The sequence below is a fragment of the Danio rerio genome, chromosome 16 (genome assembly GCF_049306965.1).
Source record: "Danio rerio strain Tuebingen ecotype United States chromosome 16, GRCz12tu, whole genome shotgun sequence".
NCBI classification, from domain to species: domain Eukaryota; kingdom Metazoa; phylum Chordata; class Actinopteri; order Cypriniformes; family Danionidae; genus Danio; species Danio rerio.
This window is the reverse complement of record NC_133191.1, coordinates 3032501-3052318: the sequence shown is the minus strand read 5'-3', so window position 1 is coordinate 3052318 and position 19818 is coordinate 3032501. Positions and strand designations below refer to the sequence as shown.

At 38.5% G+C, this 19818-nt stretch overlaps 2 protein-coding genes and 1 long non-coding RNA gene across 4 annotated transcripts in view; 1 reads left to right on the top strand and 2 right to left on the bottom strand.

Moving 5' to 3' along the window:
- The first annotated feature begins 77 nt into the window (after window positions 1-77).
- On the top strand, window positions 78-7345 carry LOC141378134 (uncharacterized). The gene is made up of 2 exons (XR_012391892.1): window positions 78-3930; window positions 6483-7345. It is a non-coding gene; the product is annotated as an uncharacterized lncRNA (long non-coding RNA).
- On the bottom strand, window positions 3127-13867 carry clec3ba (C-type lectin domain family 3, member Ba). Its single transcript, XM_021466804.2, has 4 exons — window positions 13786-13867; window positions 6455-6574; window positions 3790-3885; window positions 3127-3668 (listed from the first exon to the last, which is right to left on the bottom strand). Exons 1-4 carry the CDS (start codon window positions 13838-13840, stop codon window positions 3268-3270), a joined length of 672 nt encoding a protein of 223 aa, XP_021322479.2. The 5' UTR covers window positions 13841-13867; the 3' UTR covers window positions 3127-3267.
- The window catches only part of fez2a (fasciculation and elongation protein zeta 2a), a 17772-nt gene continuing 7509 nt past the window's right edge, over window positions 9556-19818 (bottom strand). Inside the window, exons 6-9 of one of the 2 annotated variants that reach the window (XM_002664769.7) lie at window positions 19808-19818; window positions 18146-18221; window positions 15948-16013; window positions 11616-13940 (exon numbers count right to left, since the gene is read on the bottom strand). The exon at window positions 19808-19818 is cut by the window's right edge and continues 70 nt beyond it. In XM_002664769.7, the coding sequence (XP_002664815.2) occupies window positions 13924-13940; window positions 15948-16013; window positions 18146-18221; window positions 19808-19818 (170 nt within the window). In that variant the 3' untranslated portion in view covers window positions 11616-13923. Of the gene's footprint in view, window positions 13941-15947; window positions 16014-18145; window positions 18222-19807 lie in introns of both variants that reach the window. The other variant, XM_009292014.5, reaches the window with a different exon arrangement.

Sequence of the window (19818 nt, the reverse complement as noted above, 5' to 3'; positions counted from 1 at the left end):
GAAATATGGGAGACTCCCTGGAAAAAAGGGAGTGTTGGCAGGTATGGTTTGCAGTCAGAAGGTGTTGTTAGGTGTCTATCAGCTGCTGTTAACACACTCATTTCAATACAGTGTCACATGAGAAACGAGTGATGGAAATCCCCCAGTTAAAATGAAACCCTTAATTAGCTAAAAAGAAAAGGTTTTACATTTTTAAGTGGTTTTGGACCGTACCCGTCAACCCGGAATTCTCCCGTATTTTACACTTCAGTGTTGAGCATCGTGTAACTGACCCTTCGCTAAGCCCCGCCCTCCTTAGTTACTCTTGCTACGCCTGTGAAGCCTTCATGCCTGGCTCGTCTATTACAGTGTGTACGCGCAGGTGTCAAGACATTCCCAGGGATATAATCAGTCATTTTTGGCGAACAGGTGAGATATCGGAGAAAGCCAGACAAAAAAAAGGACTGCAGTATACATTACAGGGGTATATTCACGGCATAATAGGCAACCAATTTGAGAATAATTCAATCAAAATTGAAGCTACTTTAGTCTAGCCGCATCATACGCTAACCATTCAACAGATTAGTTGAATTAGTAGAGGTGAAATGTAAAATAATTTTGATAATAACTAATTAAATCGTGGTTTCTCTATTTTTAGCCAAAAGCCTGATAGATTAATTGTTGTGCAATAAAATATAGCGTTACTAACACGCATGACAGTGCTTTTACATCATTCATCCAAGAACAGCCAAAAAGGGGAAACCAGGGCTGGAGTGGGACTCTTTTTCAGCCCTGGAGTTTCAAGCCTTAGACCGGCCCACCTCACTTCACGACTGACTATATTAAAATAAGGTCATTTCCAATTCAGTTTCTAATTACACTATCACGTTTTTTTTTTTTGTTGTTTTTTTGTTTTGTTTTTTGAGAAAACAGCTGCTTTAGAACTTTAAATGTTCAAAAACCCTAACAGTATTATATGTCTTAACAATAAAACTATAATTAAAAAAAAAAAAAAACATACTCAGACAAGAATCAAACCCGGGTCGGCGGCGTCGTAATCTAACGTGCTAACCATTGGACCACAACAGTTGTATATGTAGGACTGACTCATCTGACTAATATCATCATTAACCTGAAGGCTGGTTATATATAAAAATAGCAGAGCTGCGGTAAAATAATGAATAAGAAGACTGTAGTCAAGTAAGTAAATAAATTAATTTAAAAAGTGTGACTGCTGAGAGCAACAGATTCTGGAGCTAGGGACACCGGCCCTCGCGGCCAAAAAACGCACCGGCCCACCGGGAATTCTCCCGGTCCTCCCGATTAGCCAATCCGGGCCTGGGGGAAACTGATGGATTTGTGCCGCATATTAGCATCATTGACTTATAACAATGTACACCTATCCCTGTCTGTATGTATGTTTGTGTGCTCTTTATACCGTTTCTATTCTAACTCTAATTTTTCCCTACCAGCAAATTTTAATCCGACACCAAATATAAAAGCAGAAACTAACCCACTAAAGTCATCACCAATGACAAAATCTCCAAAAGACGGATGAAAACATCGGTGAATTGTAGCTCTGACATGGACATGAGGGATATAAATGACTGAAAAACAGCTGCGGGTGAAGTATATTGATTGCAAGTGCTCAGTTTGTGATCATATCTCTGTTTTGCTCTGTTGATTTGTAATTTCTAATATTCGTAGCTTGATACAGATGGATTTATGACTGCTGTTAGTATGACTACTATTGCGAGGGCTTAAACGGAGCAGTGCTCTTAATATAGAGCAAAAAAAAAAGAAAAAGCAAAAGACCGCTGGGAAACATAACCTGCTTTGTGTTTTTGTAGGAAACAAAGTTTAGATCTGTTTAGGGTAAGAGGTGTGTGAGTTATTGCCGTCTGTCACTGAATGTGTCAGGAACATCAAAACAAAACTAACTTAACTCCGCTCCTTTAGCGCCCCTCACAGAGCTTGATCCATGCTGGCATTTCTCCCCTTGGGTTATACGTTTTGAAAAGGGAAAAAATTCCACCACCCTGTCCAAACTTTTAGGATACCGGGTATTAGAAGCCACGATTGGTGGGTGGTGGTTTTTGGGTGTGGCTTATCATAGGGTCAATTGTTAGTGCTCTAAACCAATGGCGTTGACTATTGTGTAATTGACAGTGCTCTAAACCAATGGCATTGACTATTGAGTAATTGACAGTGCTCTAAAACAAAGGCTTTGAGCGTTGTGTGTTTGACAGCACTCCAATCCAATGGCATTGACTATTGTGTAATTGACAGTGCTCTATACCAATGGCATTGACTATTGTGTAATTGACAGTGCTCTATACCAATGGCATTGACTATTGTGTAATTGACAGTGCTCTATACCAATGGCATTGACTATTGTGTAATTGACAGTGCTCTATACCAATGGCATTGACTATTGTGTAATTGACAGTGCTCTATACCAATGGCATTGACTATTGTGTAATTGACAGTGCTCTATACCAATGGCGTTGACTATTGTGTAATTGACAGTGCTCTATACCAATGGCATTGACTATTGTGTAATTGACAGTGCTCTATACCAATGGCATTGACTATTGTGTAATTGACAGTGCTCTATACCAATGGCATTGACTATTGTGTAATTCACAGTGCTCTAAACCAATGGCATTGACTATTGAGTAATTGACAGTGCTCTAAAACAATGGCATTGACTATTGTGTAATTGACAGTGCTCTAAAACAAAGGCTTTGAGTGTTGTGTGATTGACAGCACTCCAATCCAATGGCATTGACTATTGTGTAATTGACAGTGCTCTATACCAATGGCATTGACTATTGTGTAATTGACAGTGCTCTATACCAATGGCATTGACTATTGTGTAATTGACAGTGCTCTAAAACAATGGCATTGACTATTGTGTAATTGACAGTGCTCTAAAACAATGGCGTTGACTATTGTGTAATTGACAGTGCTCTAAACCAATGGCATTGAGTGTTGTGTAATTGACAGCGCTCTAAACCAATGGCATTGAGTGTTGTTTAATTGACAGTGCTCTAATCCAATGGTGTTGAGTGTTGTCTAATTGACAGCGCTTCAATCCAATGGCGTTGAGTGTTGTGTAATTGACAGCACTTTAGTCCAACAGCATTGAGCATTGTGAAATTGACAGCACTTTAATCCAATAGCATTGTACCATAAATGTACAGGATTTTTCAGTGAATTATCAGGCGAGCCATGCATATTCTTGGGGGACCACTGCTACCCCTCTAATACCACCCCTTTAATAATTCAAACGATATTAAACTGGCACACAGACGCCTTTTCTCCACGGCAGTCCTCATCAAACCACTTCCCGTTGGCCGTACTGGACAGGACAGCGCAGTTGTGTGTGCGTCCTCCATCAGGCTGGTGTGTAATCTCCGATTCCCAGTTCTTAAAGCGTATTGGTGAGCCTGTCAAGTCTATCCACTCACCCTCCTTTATCATGTCATTGACCCCCAGCCAGATGTGTGTTTCTGGGCCGACGGTCTGCTGGACGTACTCCTGGAGCTGGTCGTTTTCATGGCCGGACATTGGAGTGCTGAGAATCCCTCCTTTAGCAATGCAATCATCATTGGCCGAGTGGAAATCTTTCTTCACTGTGTCCACAAGAAAGCATTTGCCTGGGATCTTGAAGCCTTTTAGACACACTGAAAAGGGATGGAGAGGAGAAAGTATAACGGATGTTTGTCTGATCGCTACAATGACTGAGAGAGCTTAATGTGCTGGTATTTACTTATTTGAGCCTGAATGTGTGAATCGTGATCAAACCTGTTTGTAAGGCCTGTTGTTCCTTCAGCAGATTGAGATCCTGAATGATCTGATCGATCTGTTTCTTCAGCTCTTCAATAGCAGCGCTGTTCGACTCTTTTTACCACACAAGGACAGAAATGACACAAGAATTTACATAAGGTCAGTCTGAATCGAAATTTGCAGCTAGATGGAAAGCTCTGCATTTATGCTGGCTTGAGAGAGCCTTGTCTAGTACATACTTAAGAAAAACAGAATGATTTAGCTTAGCAATATATTGACACATGAATGAAAGAGATAGTTCACCCGAAAACAAACACGTAGTCACTTTGAAGTGGTTCCAGACCTTTATGAGTTTCTTTCCTCTGTTGAGGACAAAATAATATACTGCCACAGTTATATCCCCCTGCAGCCCAAGACCGGTTACTCACTGAAGATAAGCAGGGCTGAGCCTGGTCAGTATCTGGATGGGAGACCACATGGGAAAACTACGTTGCTGTTGTTAGAGAGGCCAGCAGGGGGCGCTCAACCTGTGGTCTGTGTGAGTCCTAAAGCCCCAAGTGAAGGGGACACTACACCGTCAGTGAGTGCCGTCTTTCGGATGAGACGTTAAACCCAGGTCCTGACTCTCTGTGGTCATTAAGAATCCCATGGCACTTCTCGTAAAGAGCAGGGGTGTAGCCCCGGTGTTCTGGCCAAAGTCCCTCAACCAGCCCTTACAATCATGGCCTCCCAATCATCCCCTTCTACTGAAGTGGCTCTATCGTGTTTGAATATATCTCAGTTTTCTGAGCACACTTCATTATTATTGTTCATTTATTGCTTTGCTGGAGATTAGAACTGAATTTAGAAATAGTTCTGAAGCAAATCTTTGTGCTTAACAAACTAAATTAAATATGTGGGCTAATAGATGTGTTCAGTGGAGTGAGTTTCCACCGTTTCCTCCACCAAAGTAAAGGAGTAAAGAGTGAAAGTAAAGAGAAAGTAAAGAGGCTGAATGAAGGAGGCTCGTTCTTTATCCTCTGGCTGCAGATGCTCTGTTTAACTCTTTTCTCGCTAGTGAAGCGTTCAGTTTTTACACTTATAAACTCCGCCATGTATGTAGCAAATGCGGTGCGACACAACTGACTCTTAAGGGAATGAGAGATGAGACTTTGATTGGTTTAATGCAGGTTATGCTCGAAACACACCCAGAACTCATTAGGACAGGGGTCATCAAACTTGTTTCTGGAGGGCCCGTGTCCTGCACATTTTAGCTCCAACCCTAATCAAACACACCTGAACAAGCTAATCAAGGTCTTACTAGGTATAATTGAAACATCCAGGCAGGTGTGTTGAGGCAAGTTGGAGCTAAACCCTGCAGGGACACCGGCCCTCCAGGACCGAGATTGGTGACCCCTGCTTTAGGAGAATAAGCTCAACCCTGTTAGACCATGCGCCAGGAGCAGAGTGTATTTTTCTCTCCTTAAAATAGCAAAAGTGGATTAATTTTTTTGCGCCATGTGTGTTTTAGACTTTGCGTTTAGATCATTTAAATAGAGCCCTTTGAATAAAACGAAAATCATAAGTCTGACCAGTTCTAAAAGACATAGCAACATATTTCAGATTAGCCTGAAGAGCACTAGCATGTTTGGTGGTTTAAAGCTCTAGGAAGGGAAGTGTTTAGAAACATAGGTCAGAATCATAGATATATACACTAGATGTCGCCTGGCCTATTGTTGTCTATTGGACGGAATGCGTCAATAGCGCCGCCATCTTGCTACAGGGTAGCGCTCCTTTGAAATGAATGCGGGACCAAGGTACAGTGGAGGACTGTGGCCATCCAAAGCCAGAGATATACACATATACACATATATCTGTGATCGGGAGTTTTCCTGGATGTTAGTATGTAATTTTTTTTTTCTAATTACGAACATTTTAATTTTACATCACTTTTCTACATTGATGGATCAGTGACCGCACGTGCATTCCTGACAAAAAGCTTGTGTTTGTGTGTACAGAAATGTACTATCCACCCTCCCTATTAAATTTGATCTAATAATGTCCTGAAACACAGCTCCTCTACTGCTTTCACTTCTCATACTGACGGAGGGAGCGATTCGCTTGTGAATGAATCCCCCCGAACGACTCTTTCACTAACGTTAGCCGACAATAATACAAGTTTCTGGCAGCGCAGCATCTCGTTGTCATATTTCTTTTGCATTGTTTGCTGGTTTTATTCAACAAAACTAGCATAAGCCGAGTGTTTAGTGCGAGTTGCCGCTGCTTTGCCGTATGGTGAATGCAGTAAGTGACTGTTATCATCAATAACGTTACCTGATTAGCACAAAAGTTCAGAACATAAAAAACAGAAAAAAACATAATATTACCTATGAAATGTTCTGCCTTTGTTTTCTTTGTTTGCTCGTTACTACACCCGTAGACAGCGCTAAAGTCCCGCATCTTCACGTAATAACACTGTCTTGACTAGTGCGGTTGAATGACATTTGTCCTGGGAGCACTGTACCAATGTGGCGGCGCTATTGACGCATGCTCAGGGTCCCTATGCGATATCTAGTGTATATATATATGGGTCAGAATAATCTGATATTCAATATAATGGCTTCCCCAAGGCAACATAATAATCATTTACTTCAGAGATGCATCAAGTGTTTGGTGTCAAATGTAATGTTTAAAGTGTGTTTACCTTTTTTCCCGTTCTTCCTCTTTGTCAGGCTCTGCTCAGGACTGGACTTCACCAAACAAATGACGCACAAAAGAAACTTGACAGCTTTGAGATCCATTTTTTCCTCAGCGTATGTGCAGCCTGAGAGAGCAAAACAACAGTAATCTGTTCTTCTGAAGAGAACCTGCCCCAAAAACAGCAGGACCAACACATGATTTCAATTTCACAGCCTGTTTAACGGAGCACAAGCCTGCTCTCTGCCAACAGTGCTGTACTGCAATGATACTTATTTACTGTACACTAACTAGTACTATAGTCTTGCTTTGCACTGCATCCCTTTATATCAGTGAATGAGCAGTTTTCATATACCCTCATTATTTTTGTTATTGTTTATTCTGTATATGATCACTTGTGGTCTGATCATAAATGTGATTTAGTGTCTAAGTAGTGCACTATTTAGGCTACATGTGGTTAATGATGTATAAACTCTATAAGTGTGGAGATTATACACTGACAGGCACTTGGCAATCGGAGAATAATTCAAAACAAACATGGTGTATTATGGCAGTCAGATATTAACATGAACTTTGTTCTCAGTGCACTTTTTAATGCAACTTGAAGGTCCTGTGAAAATAAATATAGTTTTTTTTAGATGTCAGAATTGGTATGTTAGTTATAGAATATCTATAAGCTAGAACACATTTGCATTTAGAAGATATAGGCTTGATATAAACACTAAAGCTTGCAGTTTGTCAGTTGCGTCCAAAAAATGGATAGATTCTTTCACCTCATTTCACCTAACGTTTATCATCAAATCTTCTGACCAATCACATGCTCTCTAGTGTGTGATATGCCCCGCCCCCTTCTTCTCATTTGCTTTTCAGTTGATTAAAGTCCAGCATCTTCACATTGGCTTTGGTCTTGACTCGTGCGGTTGATTGACTTGTGTCCCGGGAGCACTTTACAAATGTGGCGGCGCTATCAACGCATACTCAGGGTCCGTACACAATATCTAGTGTATATATCTAAGGGAGAGAACCCCAGACACTTCCTCCAGCTCCTCTGGAGGGATCCCAAGGCGTTCCCAGGCCAACCAAGAGACCAGTCAGTCCAGCGTGTCCTGGGTCTTCCCCGAGGCCTCCTCCCGGTGGGACATGCCTGGAACACCTCCCTAGGTAGGAAGGCATCCGAAACAGATGCAAAGCCACCTCAGCTGACTTCTCTCAATGTGGAGAAGCAGCAGCTCTACTCTGAGCTTCTCCCGGGTGACTGAGCTCCCCACCTTATCTATAAGGGTATTCATTATTAATTACTTTCAAGACTTTTATTGTAGGACAAGGTAGTACATCATGAGCACTCATTTGTCACAAAATGAAGGCATTATTATTACTCCAGGTGTTGCGAACACTTATTTTTTTGCTGTAAAGCAGAAGATAATCAGATCAATGCAATGTTAAATATATATTTTATTTTTTGAAAAGTAAAAATAAAAGTAAGAAACATACATTGCAATAGTTTATACATCGTATACAAAGCTGTAAGACACAACATTAATGTCCAGTCATTATTAGTGTAACACAAAGAACAGACTAAACCTCTGGAATAGCGGACTGGTCATTAATTAGCACGTTATCTCGTTACGTATTCAACTGAATAGGCACACAAGCAGATCTTACATTCAAACTGTAATACAATCTGACCAGCATGTAGATTTGTTTAATAAGGCTCAACGTGTCTCAAGTCATGAAAATACAGTAACAGGTCGTTTTTTTTTCCCCATCAGACTGAATCAATAATATCCAGCTGCAGGCCCGCAGAACCACACACGTTTTAGGCGCACACACGATCTAGGCAAACCATATGGTTACGACGGATGTAATGTTTTTAACATCTTCTCGGACATTGTCATCAATATATTTTATATATATTGTTAATAAATATTGTACACAATAAACAATAGTGTTTACTATTTCACAAATATTGCGATCGAGATGGGCGAATGGGGAACAATGTTTCCGATCGCCATATCTGACTGAGTCAATATAGCAGACACTTATTTGCTGGCCTTGCTAAATGATCTAAATTGGACAGGTTTAATTCATATAATGGATTCATTTATAATGAAGGAAATAATAGTAAGCTAATATAGGCAATAATACATCTTTATATTTAATAAAAATATTAATAAATGTATAACACTATATTAATATTTTACTCAAGCGATTTAATAGTATTTATTTGCATAATTTTCTAATAACTTTTTAATGAATGATTTTCCACATTAAATACTATAGTAATTTATAGTAAGCAGTATATTGTTTTTAAACCATAAAGTACTGGTAATTTGTTGTAACTATAGGAGCAACAAATTTAGCAATATAAACAAATTAGCTGTTAAAAAATAATTAAATAATTTTATATATATATATATATATATATATATATATATATATATATATATATATATTACTAACAGTTGCTACAGTTTAGTAAAATATAGTTTAAATTAAAATCAGATAATCAGTTAAGATAATCAGTTTATAATTAGGTCTATATTACATATTGTTTAAATGATTAACTATAGTAATTAGTTTTAATGTGACACATTATTGTTTGCTTTTATATTTTACAACAAAACGATTTTAACCAAGAATGATAATATTATGATCCTGAATGAGCTTATTTTTATTTACATAATTTGAGTTCAGAAACTGCAGAGATGTTAAAATAATCGTTACTATATAATAAGGAAATAATGACTGAAATGGGAAACCATATTTATAAGTATTCAATAGGTGGCGATAATGCTCCTAAGTCGTGAGTTAGTTACCATATATGGTTTGCCTAAATCGTGTGTGCTAGATTGTGCGTGCCTGAAATGTGTGTGGTTCTGCGGGTCTGCATCTCGACTGAATGGCTGCTCAGTGCATAGACTCAAACATACAGATTCCTCATCAGATCAGCAAAACCAGCGCTAAAGTGCCCCATTATGCTTCTCAGATATTAGCTTTCGTGTAATCTGAATGTAAAAGGGCTGTCAGTTGTAAAGTGATGACAAGCAAAGATATTTCTGCTAAAGGAGTTGATAAGGTAAAAAAAACTAAACAAAAAAAACATGACTTTTTGTTTTCTCATGAGCAGTGGCCGATTTAAGCATGGGGAATTTTGGTGATCGCCCAGGGCGGCATCTTTCTAGGGGCAACATGGGGAGATGGTGCAAAAAAAACGAGCCCCAGTAAGCTTTGAGATGCGATTTACTTTATGGAAGTGTATTAATTTTCAGTGGTAATCCCAGAGTAAAGATGTTGAGGGGCCATTCACATTTGGGCGTCTTTCGCAAGCGCAAGTTTGTTATTCTCTATGTGCAACTGAAAAACACTGGTGAAAGCAAACTGACACATGCGCGCAGAAAACCTGACCACTCAGAGCAGAGTATGGCTATCAGACCATTCAGAGCATAATAAAGCCATCTGACCAATTGGAGAAGAGTTAAGTCATCTGACCAATCAGAGCAGAGTAAAGCATTCTGACCAATCAGAGAAGTGTATAGTCATCTGACAAATTAGAGCAGAATTTAGTCATCTGACCAATCAGAGCAGAGAACGACCACTGGACCAGACGGAGAAGATCCTTGAACCAACCAATGAGAAGCAGTGAGAAAACTGCTGATGCTGCAGTGGGGCTTATGAGAAAATAAAGGTTCTATTAGTTTATATTGATGAATATAAACCTGTTGTAAGAGATCTCTGAATCTAAACTGAAAACATTTAAACTAGCATAACAGGGCACTTTTAAAGGCAAACTCGCTGTAGTTAAGCTCTTCTTATGAGTTGAAGGGATGTTTGGTGAAATAAGGCATTAAAAGTAGATTCACTGTTAGAGTTCAGTCGATCTGAGAAATACAGCATGTAAAGAAAGAAAAGAGAACACAACACACAACTAATCAACCCTTAGGATTGGAACTACAATATCCCATGATGACTCAACAGTGATACTTGTTGAAGATCAGTGGCTCTCAGAGGGAATAAATGGTGCAAAACAGAGCAGAAATTATCATACAAAAGCCAAAATGACTAAAACTCATCACATCGTTTCATTAATGTAAGAGAAATTAAGAGACTCAGTCCAAACAATTGGTCAAATGCATCAAATAACAGATGCAAAATAGATTAAGCTTCACTTCATCCATTCAAGTTATTTAGGTATAATTATTAGGTTTTTATTTTTACATTTTTAATTAAATTAAATTAATAACATTTCTATTCAACACAGGCGCATTCTGAAAACTTAGTCCTGTGTACGTTTCTGGAGACCGCAAATTACGTAGTCAGAGGTATATATGGCTGCATTTCATTTTTTTAATTGAACGCTACGGGGCGGAATGACGCCGTTCCTTTTTACGCTTACCAACTGACCGCTTACCTCCGTGTGGATGACTTTCTCGCTGCGACCAGTTTGTCTAGTTAGCTCGTCATGTAAATCGGCGGACTTGCGATGCAGAGAGTAGTTGACCATGATGATGGGGTTCGAGTCTGGTGAACAACGGTTCCAGAAAGCAGGCAAGACAAAAACAGAATCCAAAATAATATAAACAAGTGAATAACAGGGTAAAAATGTAGTGAAATCTGAAAGTGTTGTGTAAATCAGACGGGAGCTTTTTTTTCTGGATTGCTTTTGAAAATTGTTGGTTGGGTTTAGGGAAGTGGGTGGGCGGGTCAATCGATAAAATTGGTTGGGTTTAGGGAAGGAGAGTGGGTCAGTCGATTGGTCAGTCAGTCAGTCAGTCATTCAGTTAGTCAACAGCGGCCTCTGGTGGGTTTACGTGAGAACAGCATGCGCGAATGGCACTCGCGAGAGAAATTTGAGATATAAAAAGTATACACAGCGGCCTCTTGATCTCAACGAACATCGTGGGACGTATTTCGCGGCCTCTAGAAACGTATATAGAGGTACGTTTTCAGAATGGGACTGGTTAGTTATTATCATCCAAAAGTTTCCATAGTAACACAATAATTTTAATGCAAGTCGTTAAAACAATTGGTGAAAGTTTTACTATTTGCGTGCTGTTATATTTTAATTGTAATAATACATACATAATATTAGCACAACCATTGGTTGAGAACCACTGATTTCAATCATACAGTACTTGGATAAATGAACGCTTACCATGGGATGTTAATAACTTCATAAACCCACATCTCTCTCTCTCTCTCAGTCTTCATTAGTACTGTCCGCCCTAATGGAGCAGGCCTTTCATAACATGAGTAACATAACATGAAGCCTTCCAGTGTCGTTTACCTCTACTTATTTTATCAGTACAAAAACAATCTGTTATGTTACTCACAACTGCTAAACTGCTACTTTAACTTATTAAATTCATTGAGATTTTCAAAATGCATCGCTGTTCTCTCTCTTGTGGCTCAGTTTTAAACGGCAGACAGCGCTTCAATATTATGTTTGCACACAATTCCTTACAAACACAACTTGAACCTAAAAGTATTACAAATGAAGTTCGAAAAATGTACAACTTACAAGAGTTTTCGTAGCAACTTTTACATTCATCTTCTAACTTAATACCTGATTTTCTTGCAAGCATTTCAGTTATGGTATGATTAGCCTAGAGCGTCGTCTGCTGTTAAAACTAGCCTAGAGCGCTGTTTGTTGCTAAACTAGCCTAGAGCACCATCTGCTGATAAAAACTGGTCTAGAGCGAGAATTTTCAAACTGTGGGGCGCCAGCACTAGAGTGAATCTGATTAGTGTCAGCTGCTCCACGTCTAACTATCAGGCACCTGTAGAGTTAATGTGTTTGAGTAAAATATATACAAATAAAATGGAGCGGGTGCTTTTTAAAAATAATGATGGTGAATGAAAGTAAAATCGGTAAGTCGTCTGACAAAAAAGTGCCGTTCTGGATCTTTCACTTACTTCAAAGACACTACTGACTACATTTACATGGACATCTGTAATCTAGTTATTTGCCTTAATAGACAATAATATAATTAAGGTGTCTACATGAAGTGCTTTTTGAATGTTGCATTACCAAGCTACACACGTTTCCTGTAGAGTTTCCTGTAATTTTGGGTGACTTTAACTGCAGTTCGGCAGTTTCACTTTCGCTCATGAACATTTCATTTATGCTCCCATGACAAACTGGGGTATTCGACGCAAATAAGGAGTGAGGACTGGTGGAAGAGTGTTGTTTCAATGGAATTTAATACGGCACGCCGAATGGAAGGAAAAAACTTACCCATTTTGCAATGTGTGTGCGCGGTCCTTTACTGACAGCCGCATGTGTGGATCTTGTCAAAAAATATGGCGAAAGAAGTGAGAGTAAAATTAGCCAAACAAAACCCCTGGTATAGAGCATCATCTGCTGTTATAAACGGCCCGAGAGCGCCATCTGCTGTTAAAAACTGGTCTAGAACCTCATCTGCTGTTAAAACTAGCCTAGAGCGCCATCTGCTGTTAAAACTTGCCTAGAGTGCCATCTGCTGTTATAAACTGCCCTAGAGCACCATCTGCTGTTAAAACTAGCCTAGAGCGCCATCTGCTGTTAAAACTAGCCTAGAGCGCCATATGCTGTTAAAACTAGCCTAGAGCGCCATCTGCTGTTAAAACTAGCCTAGAGTGCCCTCTGCTGTTATAACTGCCCTTGAGCACCATCTGCTGTTAAAACTAGCCTAGAGCGCCATATGCTGTTAAAACTAGCCTAGAGCGCCATCTGCTGTTAAAACTAGCCTAGAGTGCCCTCTGCTGTTATAACTGCCCTAGAGCGCCATCTGCTGTTAAAACTAGCCTAGAGCACCATCTGCTGTTAAAACTAGCCTAGAGCACCATCTGCTGTTAAAACTTGCCTAGAGCGCCATCTGCTGTTAAAACTTGCCTAGAGCGCCATCTGCTGTTATAAACTGCCCTAGAGCGCCATCTGCTGTTAAAAGTAGCCTAGAGCGTCATCTGCTGTTAAAACTAGCCTATTTTGTCCTTTGGGAAGCAACTGAATCATTGAAAGTTTGGTGTTGTTAACAAAATGAAGGAAGATTTTGATTTCACGTAGACTTTAAAAACTTAGCTCAGATTAGATATAAGACAGAATAGCGATGCTTTCTCATAATCTCAGAATGGATTTCTCAAATGATTTTTGGCCCGAGCTCCAATCAGAATAAAAAACGGTTTTATCATCTGCTGCCCTTCTTAAATAATTTGACTTATTTATATATAAACTGAGATGATCCAGAAGTCTTGCACATACAGACAAAATCACCAACTTCTGCCGGTGCCCAGCTGATTTTACAACTGGCACAAGTCCTCAAATACAGATCTGGAAACACACAAACACTGAATACTGCAAACCTGTGCTGAAAAACATGCAGAGAAGAACAGAAGAGGTGCAGATCAGGCCAAACATGTCATGCAATCTGAGGAACACAGTGAACCGAACTCCTGCAGGGACGATTGTGAAACCGCAGACCACAGGAGACCCTCCTCTCTCTAGGTGGGACAGAGAACTGAGAAAGAGAAACCACAGTCAAACTCTTGTGTATGCAGTTGAAGTCAGAATTATTCGCCCTCTTGTTTATTTCCCCAACTTCTGTTTAACGGAGAGCAGATTTTTTTCAACACATTTCTAAACACAATAGTTTTAATAACTCATTTCTTTTCTCTTTGACATGATGACAGTAAATAATATTTGACTAGATATTTTTCAAGACACTTCTATACAGCTTAAAGTGACATTTAAAGGCTTAACTAGGGTAATTAGGTTAACTAGGCAGGTTAGGGTAATGAGGGAAATTATTATATAACAATGGTTTGTTCTGTAGACTATTGAAAGCTTGAAGGGGCTAATAATTTTGACCTTAAAATGGTTTTAAAAAGTTAATCTTCTATTAATTAATTAATTCTATTAATATTCAATAAATAAAACAAATCAGACTTTCTCCAGAAGAAAAAAATATTATTAGACATACTGTGAAAGTTTCCTTGCTCTGTTAAACATCATTTGGGAAATATAAAAAATAAAATTAAAAGGGGGTCGAATAATTCTGATTTTAACTATATAAGAAAAACAATGTAGTGTAAATGGTGCCTCAGGTGAAATGCTTCTAAGGTTAGTGTATCTTTTGGGTCGTTGGAAACAAGTCGTTTTTGATTTTCGTTTTAAAATTTAAAAATTAAAATTGAACTTTAACGCGTTTTTTGATTTTCGTTTTTGAATTTTAAAACGAAAATCTAAAAATTGCTAGTTTTTCTTTTTCATGGTAAAAAACTAAAAAACTAAATAAAAAAAATAAAAATTACCAGAAAACCAAACAAATAAAGGCTTGCTTTTTCATATTCAGAAAGCAGATAGGCCGACTCATTCACGGTGATGCAATGCTGACAAGCTAGCCTACTATAGGCTATTATTTTCCCCACTTAATAATGTTATATAAGATATTTTCTTGCTATTTTGTTAAGGCATTTTCCTCAGTAAGACAATATATTTCTCATATAAGCGCCGGTTATAGGCTATATATTTATTTTTTGTTAGCATGTTTTATATGAAACAACCTTTATTTTGACATTACATGTTAGCATTAGGCTGCTTTACCGAACACTTTTCTGAAAAGAAAGTTTTAATATTGGTAAAACCATAATACTTCCAGTTCCTGAAGTTTTACCAGGAATCATTTCAGGTGATAGAGGCATTATTACAGTTGTTCGTTATGCACATTTCAATAAGTCAAAGTATTTAAAGAAATAAATTAACAATTAATTTTATCTGAAAGAAGGCATGCTGCGTAAACACCTGACTATCACTAAGCTTGCAGATGAGTTGCATGCGTCATCACCGTGCTACAGTGGGTCTACGTAACTATAACGCAGAGAGATGAGCAATGATTTCAAACGAATGCCCAATGTTACTGTCACTGCTGAAGTGGAAGTAATTTTAACAATAAACGTTATTATCAGAAAACTGTTTAGCAATGCAAATAATACATATATCATTAATTATGCAGTTCCATTTAACCAGCTTCAGTGAGGAAAATATGTATTAACAAAATCCTGTTATTACAAGAAAATACCTTTTATAACATTATTAGGTGGGAAAAATAATAGCCTATAGTAGGTTAGCAGGTCAGCATTGCATCACCATGAACGAGAAAAGAACAAGTCTTTATTCGTTTAGTTTTCTGGTAATTTTATTTTTTGTTATTTGAAATAAAATATGAAAATCAAAAAAATTTTGAATTTTTTTTAAAATTTGTTTTTCACCATAAAAGAGAAAATCGAGACGTCTTTTGATTTTCGTTTTAAATTTGAAAGCGTTATCAGAAGTTTAACAGTGTTGTTGCTGAAGTTGTGTGACTGTGTGTAGTGTGTTTATTGACTATGTTAAGCTTTTTACCTCTGACAGCTGTAGACATACAAATTCATGAAGGCTATCAAATGTCATTTACATTTAGCTGACAGTCTAGCCTGTAAAATATGTGAATCATCTGTTCCTGATCTGCATGCATTTCTGTCCTTACCTTTGAGGATGTAATCTGTGAGGAGGCTTGGGACTTTATCGCTGTCGTCTCTCATGGCTTCTAAAACTGCAGAAGAGCAAAAGTTAGCACTGATATATGCTAGTTTATACAGTCTGTACAAATGATCTACAGCAGTGGTTCTCAAAATGGGGGTCGGGACCCCCCAGGAGGTCATGAGACAATAAAGCCTAGTTTATACTTCTGCGTCAAGTGACCAGCGTAACTCACGGCGCAGGCAACGCGCGTAGCTGTGCATTTATACTTCTGCGCGCTGTCTCTGTTGCTCTGCAATACACTTCCGGAATGCTAGTTGGCAGTGAGGTGTAAATGTTCCTCTGTGTCGAGTTTTTCGCTTCTCCTGAACACTTCCTGGATGTACAAGTGGCTCAAACTCGCTCATTTTGAGGCAGGAAATGGTGGACGTGCAACAACTTTAACTCTGAGGTAAACACAAAACAAAACTTTCCATCCGGAGCTCCTTCACGGGACTCCACACTTGTAAACTATCACTCGTGCCATTCGCGCGGCTCTCGGTCCCGCCCAGACTTGTCAGCGCTACCAAGCCGACCAATCACAGAGCTTGCGCTACACGTTGTTGCGACGTGTAGTTACATTTTTTGAGAGGTGCACGTCAGTGACACCGACGGCCATGGCGAAGGGCTACGCGCCGTAGCATACACCGGTGTTTGACGCAGAAGTATAAATCAGCCTTAACAGGGGGTCGCTTAGGGATTTCCAGAAATAAAATGCATTTTATTAAACTACTAAAATTACCATACTTTACCCCTAACCTACAGAAGAAAAACAAATAGTAGTGACAAGTTACAATATAAAAAACACGACGCAAATAAAAAGCCATCAGCCTTTCCATTTCCTGAGATCCCTGAGGTGATTATGTAATATTAAACACACAGCAGATTGATTTTAAGGCACCAGGTTAAACTTTCTGACCTTTTTACGACACTCATGTACATTAAACATAAATACAGGCCCCAACTGAACACGGAGGCTGGCGTTCAGTAAAATTTCAGAAACATGCTAAGTGAACATTCAAGTTCAGATATTCTGCTTTGAAAATGTGCGTTACGTGCCACAATGGCTGTCTTAAACCTCCCAATGCCAGTTCGGCCAATTTTATTTCAGCAGCCTGGGTTGCCTTGGTGTGATTCATTCAGTCAGGAAGGCTCTCAAAGCATGTGTCCGTGACGAAAAATGCAACCTCCAGTGTACAGCAGTGGCTTCCAAAATGAGACACAGATTCAGAGTTCCACATGAGGTGGTTATTAATTGGCAAATACCATAAACATTACAAATGTAAACATTAGGTGAGCAGGTCACATTGTAACCCTGTATCCTAACAACACGCTACGTGATGTAATTTTCAGTGATAAGCAATTGGGCTGTTTGCACCGGACGAAAAACGACAGACAGGGTCTAATTTGTGCCGGAACACACCGGATCCGGATCTGGCACCTCTGAAAACTCATCCGGCACCTAATTTTACCAATCGCCCTCCTCAACCGCGTGCGCTGTTCACTTTCAGTTTCTTCTGCGACTCCCCAACCCTCTTGACTTTCGTCCGCGACAACCCCCCTCTCTTCACTTTCATCCTTTTTCTGCAACACCCCCACCCCTCCCTCCCACTCTCCACTTTTGTGTGCGACACCTCTCCATCCTCAGGTATCACGCTGGATCCGTTACCTCACGTCTGTTCCGGGACCTCGCAATTTACAAATTAGGCACTGATGACAGACATTTAAATTCAGCCATTCAGAACCACAGAATATACATTTGAGGTGTTGTTTGTGACAAAAACGCCTTTTAATATGGAAAATATTTCTTCTATCGCGTGCTGTTGCTTAGAACATGACTGAAATCAGAATTTTTTGGTGTCGTCAATCTGGCAACCTGCTTTTGAATGTGTTTTAATCCAGGAATGCAATACCTAGTTCAACCACTGGGTGTCAAACTTGCATGCTGCACCTTAGAGATTGTTTTTATGCGCTATTTCAAAATGCTCATCCTAACAGGTGAATGGAAACACAGCTGCTGTCTCTTCAAATTGATCTGGTCTTTTATAAAATACTGTGATCTCTCATAGCTTCCAAAACTGCAGAAGAGCAAATGTTAACAATGGTATACGCTAACATACAGAAATATATAGCAGATTATTTAAATCAAAAAGCATTTGGTCTTACTTTTGGTAAAGATCTGAAGGTCTTGGACTGACGGTGGACCGTCTCTCCTCTCGTAAGGAATGACTGTTGTTACATACTGAATAAAAGAAGAGCAGAGATGAGCGAGTTAAACATCACTGAGTAATTGCTGATCATTCCACAGGCATGATCTGTCTTAACACACAGCATGTTTTCTCTGATTCACTATAGCAAGCCATTTTAACATTTAAAACAAAACAAAAAAATATATATATACTGTATATATATATATATATATATATATATATATATATATATATATATATATATATATATATATATAAGTAAAACTTTCATGATATAGTTGCTTATTTTTTATATAATGGTATCTATTAAGTACTACGACTACTCCATTAGCCACTATTGCATTTCATAGGTACTAATACCCTTTCGAAAAACATTTTTTAGACAGTAGTAATTTATTACTAGTGCGATATTTAAAGAGCACTAGTAGTGCTATTAAATAATTAATTATGTCTGACTGCATAAAAAAGAAAAGCTTCCATTTACAGACTTTTGCTTGTACTATTACTATTTTACAAGTACAACTACTATAAATATAGTATATTCTAGAATTCTATTTAAATATACATATATGCATGTGTGACGTGTACATATATATATATATATATATATATATATATATATATACATACACTCACCGGCCACTTTATTAGGTACACCTGTTCAACTGTGCTCGTTAATGCAAATTTCTACTCAGCCAATTACATGGCAGCAACTCAATGCATTTAGGCATGTAGACATGGTCAAGCTGCAGTTCAAGCTGAGCATCAGAATGAGGGAGGAAAGGAGATTTAGGTTACTTTAAACGTAGCATGGTTGTTGGTGCCAGACGGGCTGGTCTGAGTATTTCAGAAACTGCTGTGAGAACTGTGAGCAGCAGTTCTGTGGGCGCAAATCCCTTGTTAATGCCAGAGTTCAGGGGAGAATGGCCAGACTGGTTCCAGCTGATAGAAAGGCAACAATAACTCAAATAAGCACTTGTTACAACCGAGGTCTGCAGAAGAGCATCTCTGAACACACAACACGTCCAACCTTGAGGCGGATGGGCTACAGCAGCAGAATACCACACCGGGTGCCAACACGGTACTAGTAAGGTGTACCTAATAAATTGGTCAGTGAGTGTATACAGTGTGTGTGTGTGTGTGTGTGTGTGTGTGTGTGTGTGTGTGTGTGTATGTATGTATATATATATATATATATATATATATATATATATATATATATATATATATATATATATATATATATATATGTATATATGTATATATATATATATATATGTATATATATATATATATATATATATACAAAAATAACGCTTTATTTTTTTAAATTTTTTTTATTATTTTTTTATTTTTTATTTTTACACATATTTAATGTAAATACTTCCAATTTGTATTAAAATAGTCAAATTTAATTGTTAATCAGCACTAGACACTAATATTTATTTATTAGGTACTACTTCTTAATCTAGCTGTGATTAGTAACAATTGAGTTGTTACCTGTCGATGAGACATCAACTATTCTGTCACAAGTATATATTTCTAGATACTAGTAGCACTTTCAACAGATTCGACACTCGCAGAAAAGGAGGAAAGAGAAAGCAAGAATTAGAGACACCTGTTTCTCAC

Bases quoted from the DNA above. Each gene is read 5' to 3' on its own strand.
- clec3ba (XM_021466804.2), bottom strand. From the start codon at position 13,840: ATGTTTGGCCTGATCTGCACCTCTTCTGTTCTTCTCTGCATGTTTTTC. The intron at 6,575-13,785 runs GTTTGCAGTATT...TTGCTCTCTCAG, and splicing joins CTGCATGTTTTTCAGCACAG to GCTGCACATACGCTGAGGAA. The intron at 3,886-6,454 runs GTAAACACACTT...TGTGGTAAAAAG, and splicing joins GAGGAAGAACGGGAAAAAAG to AGTCGAACAGCGCTGCTATT.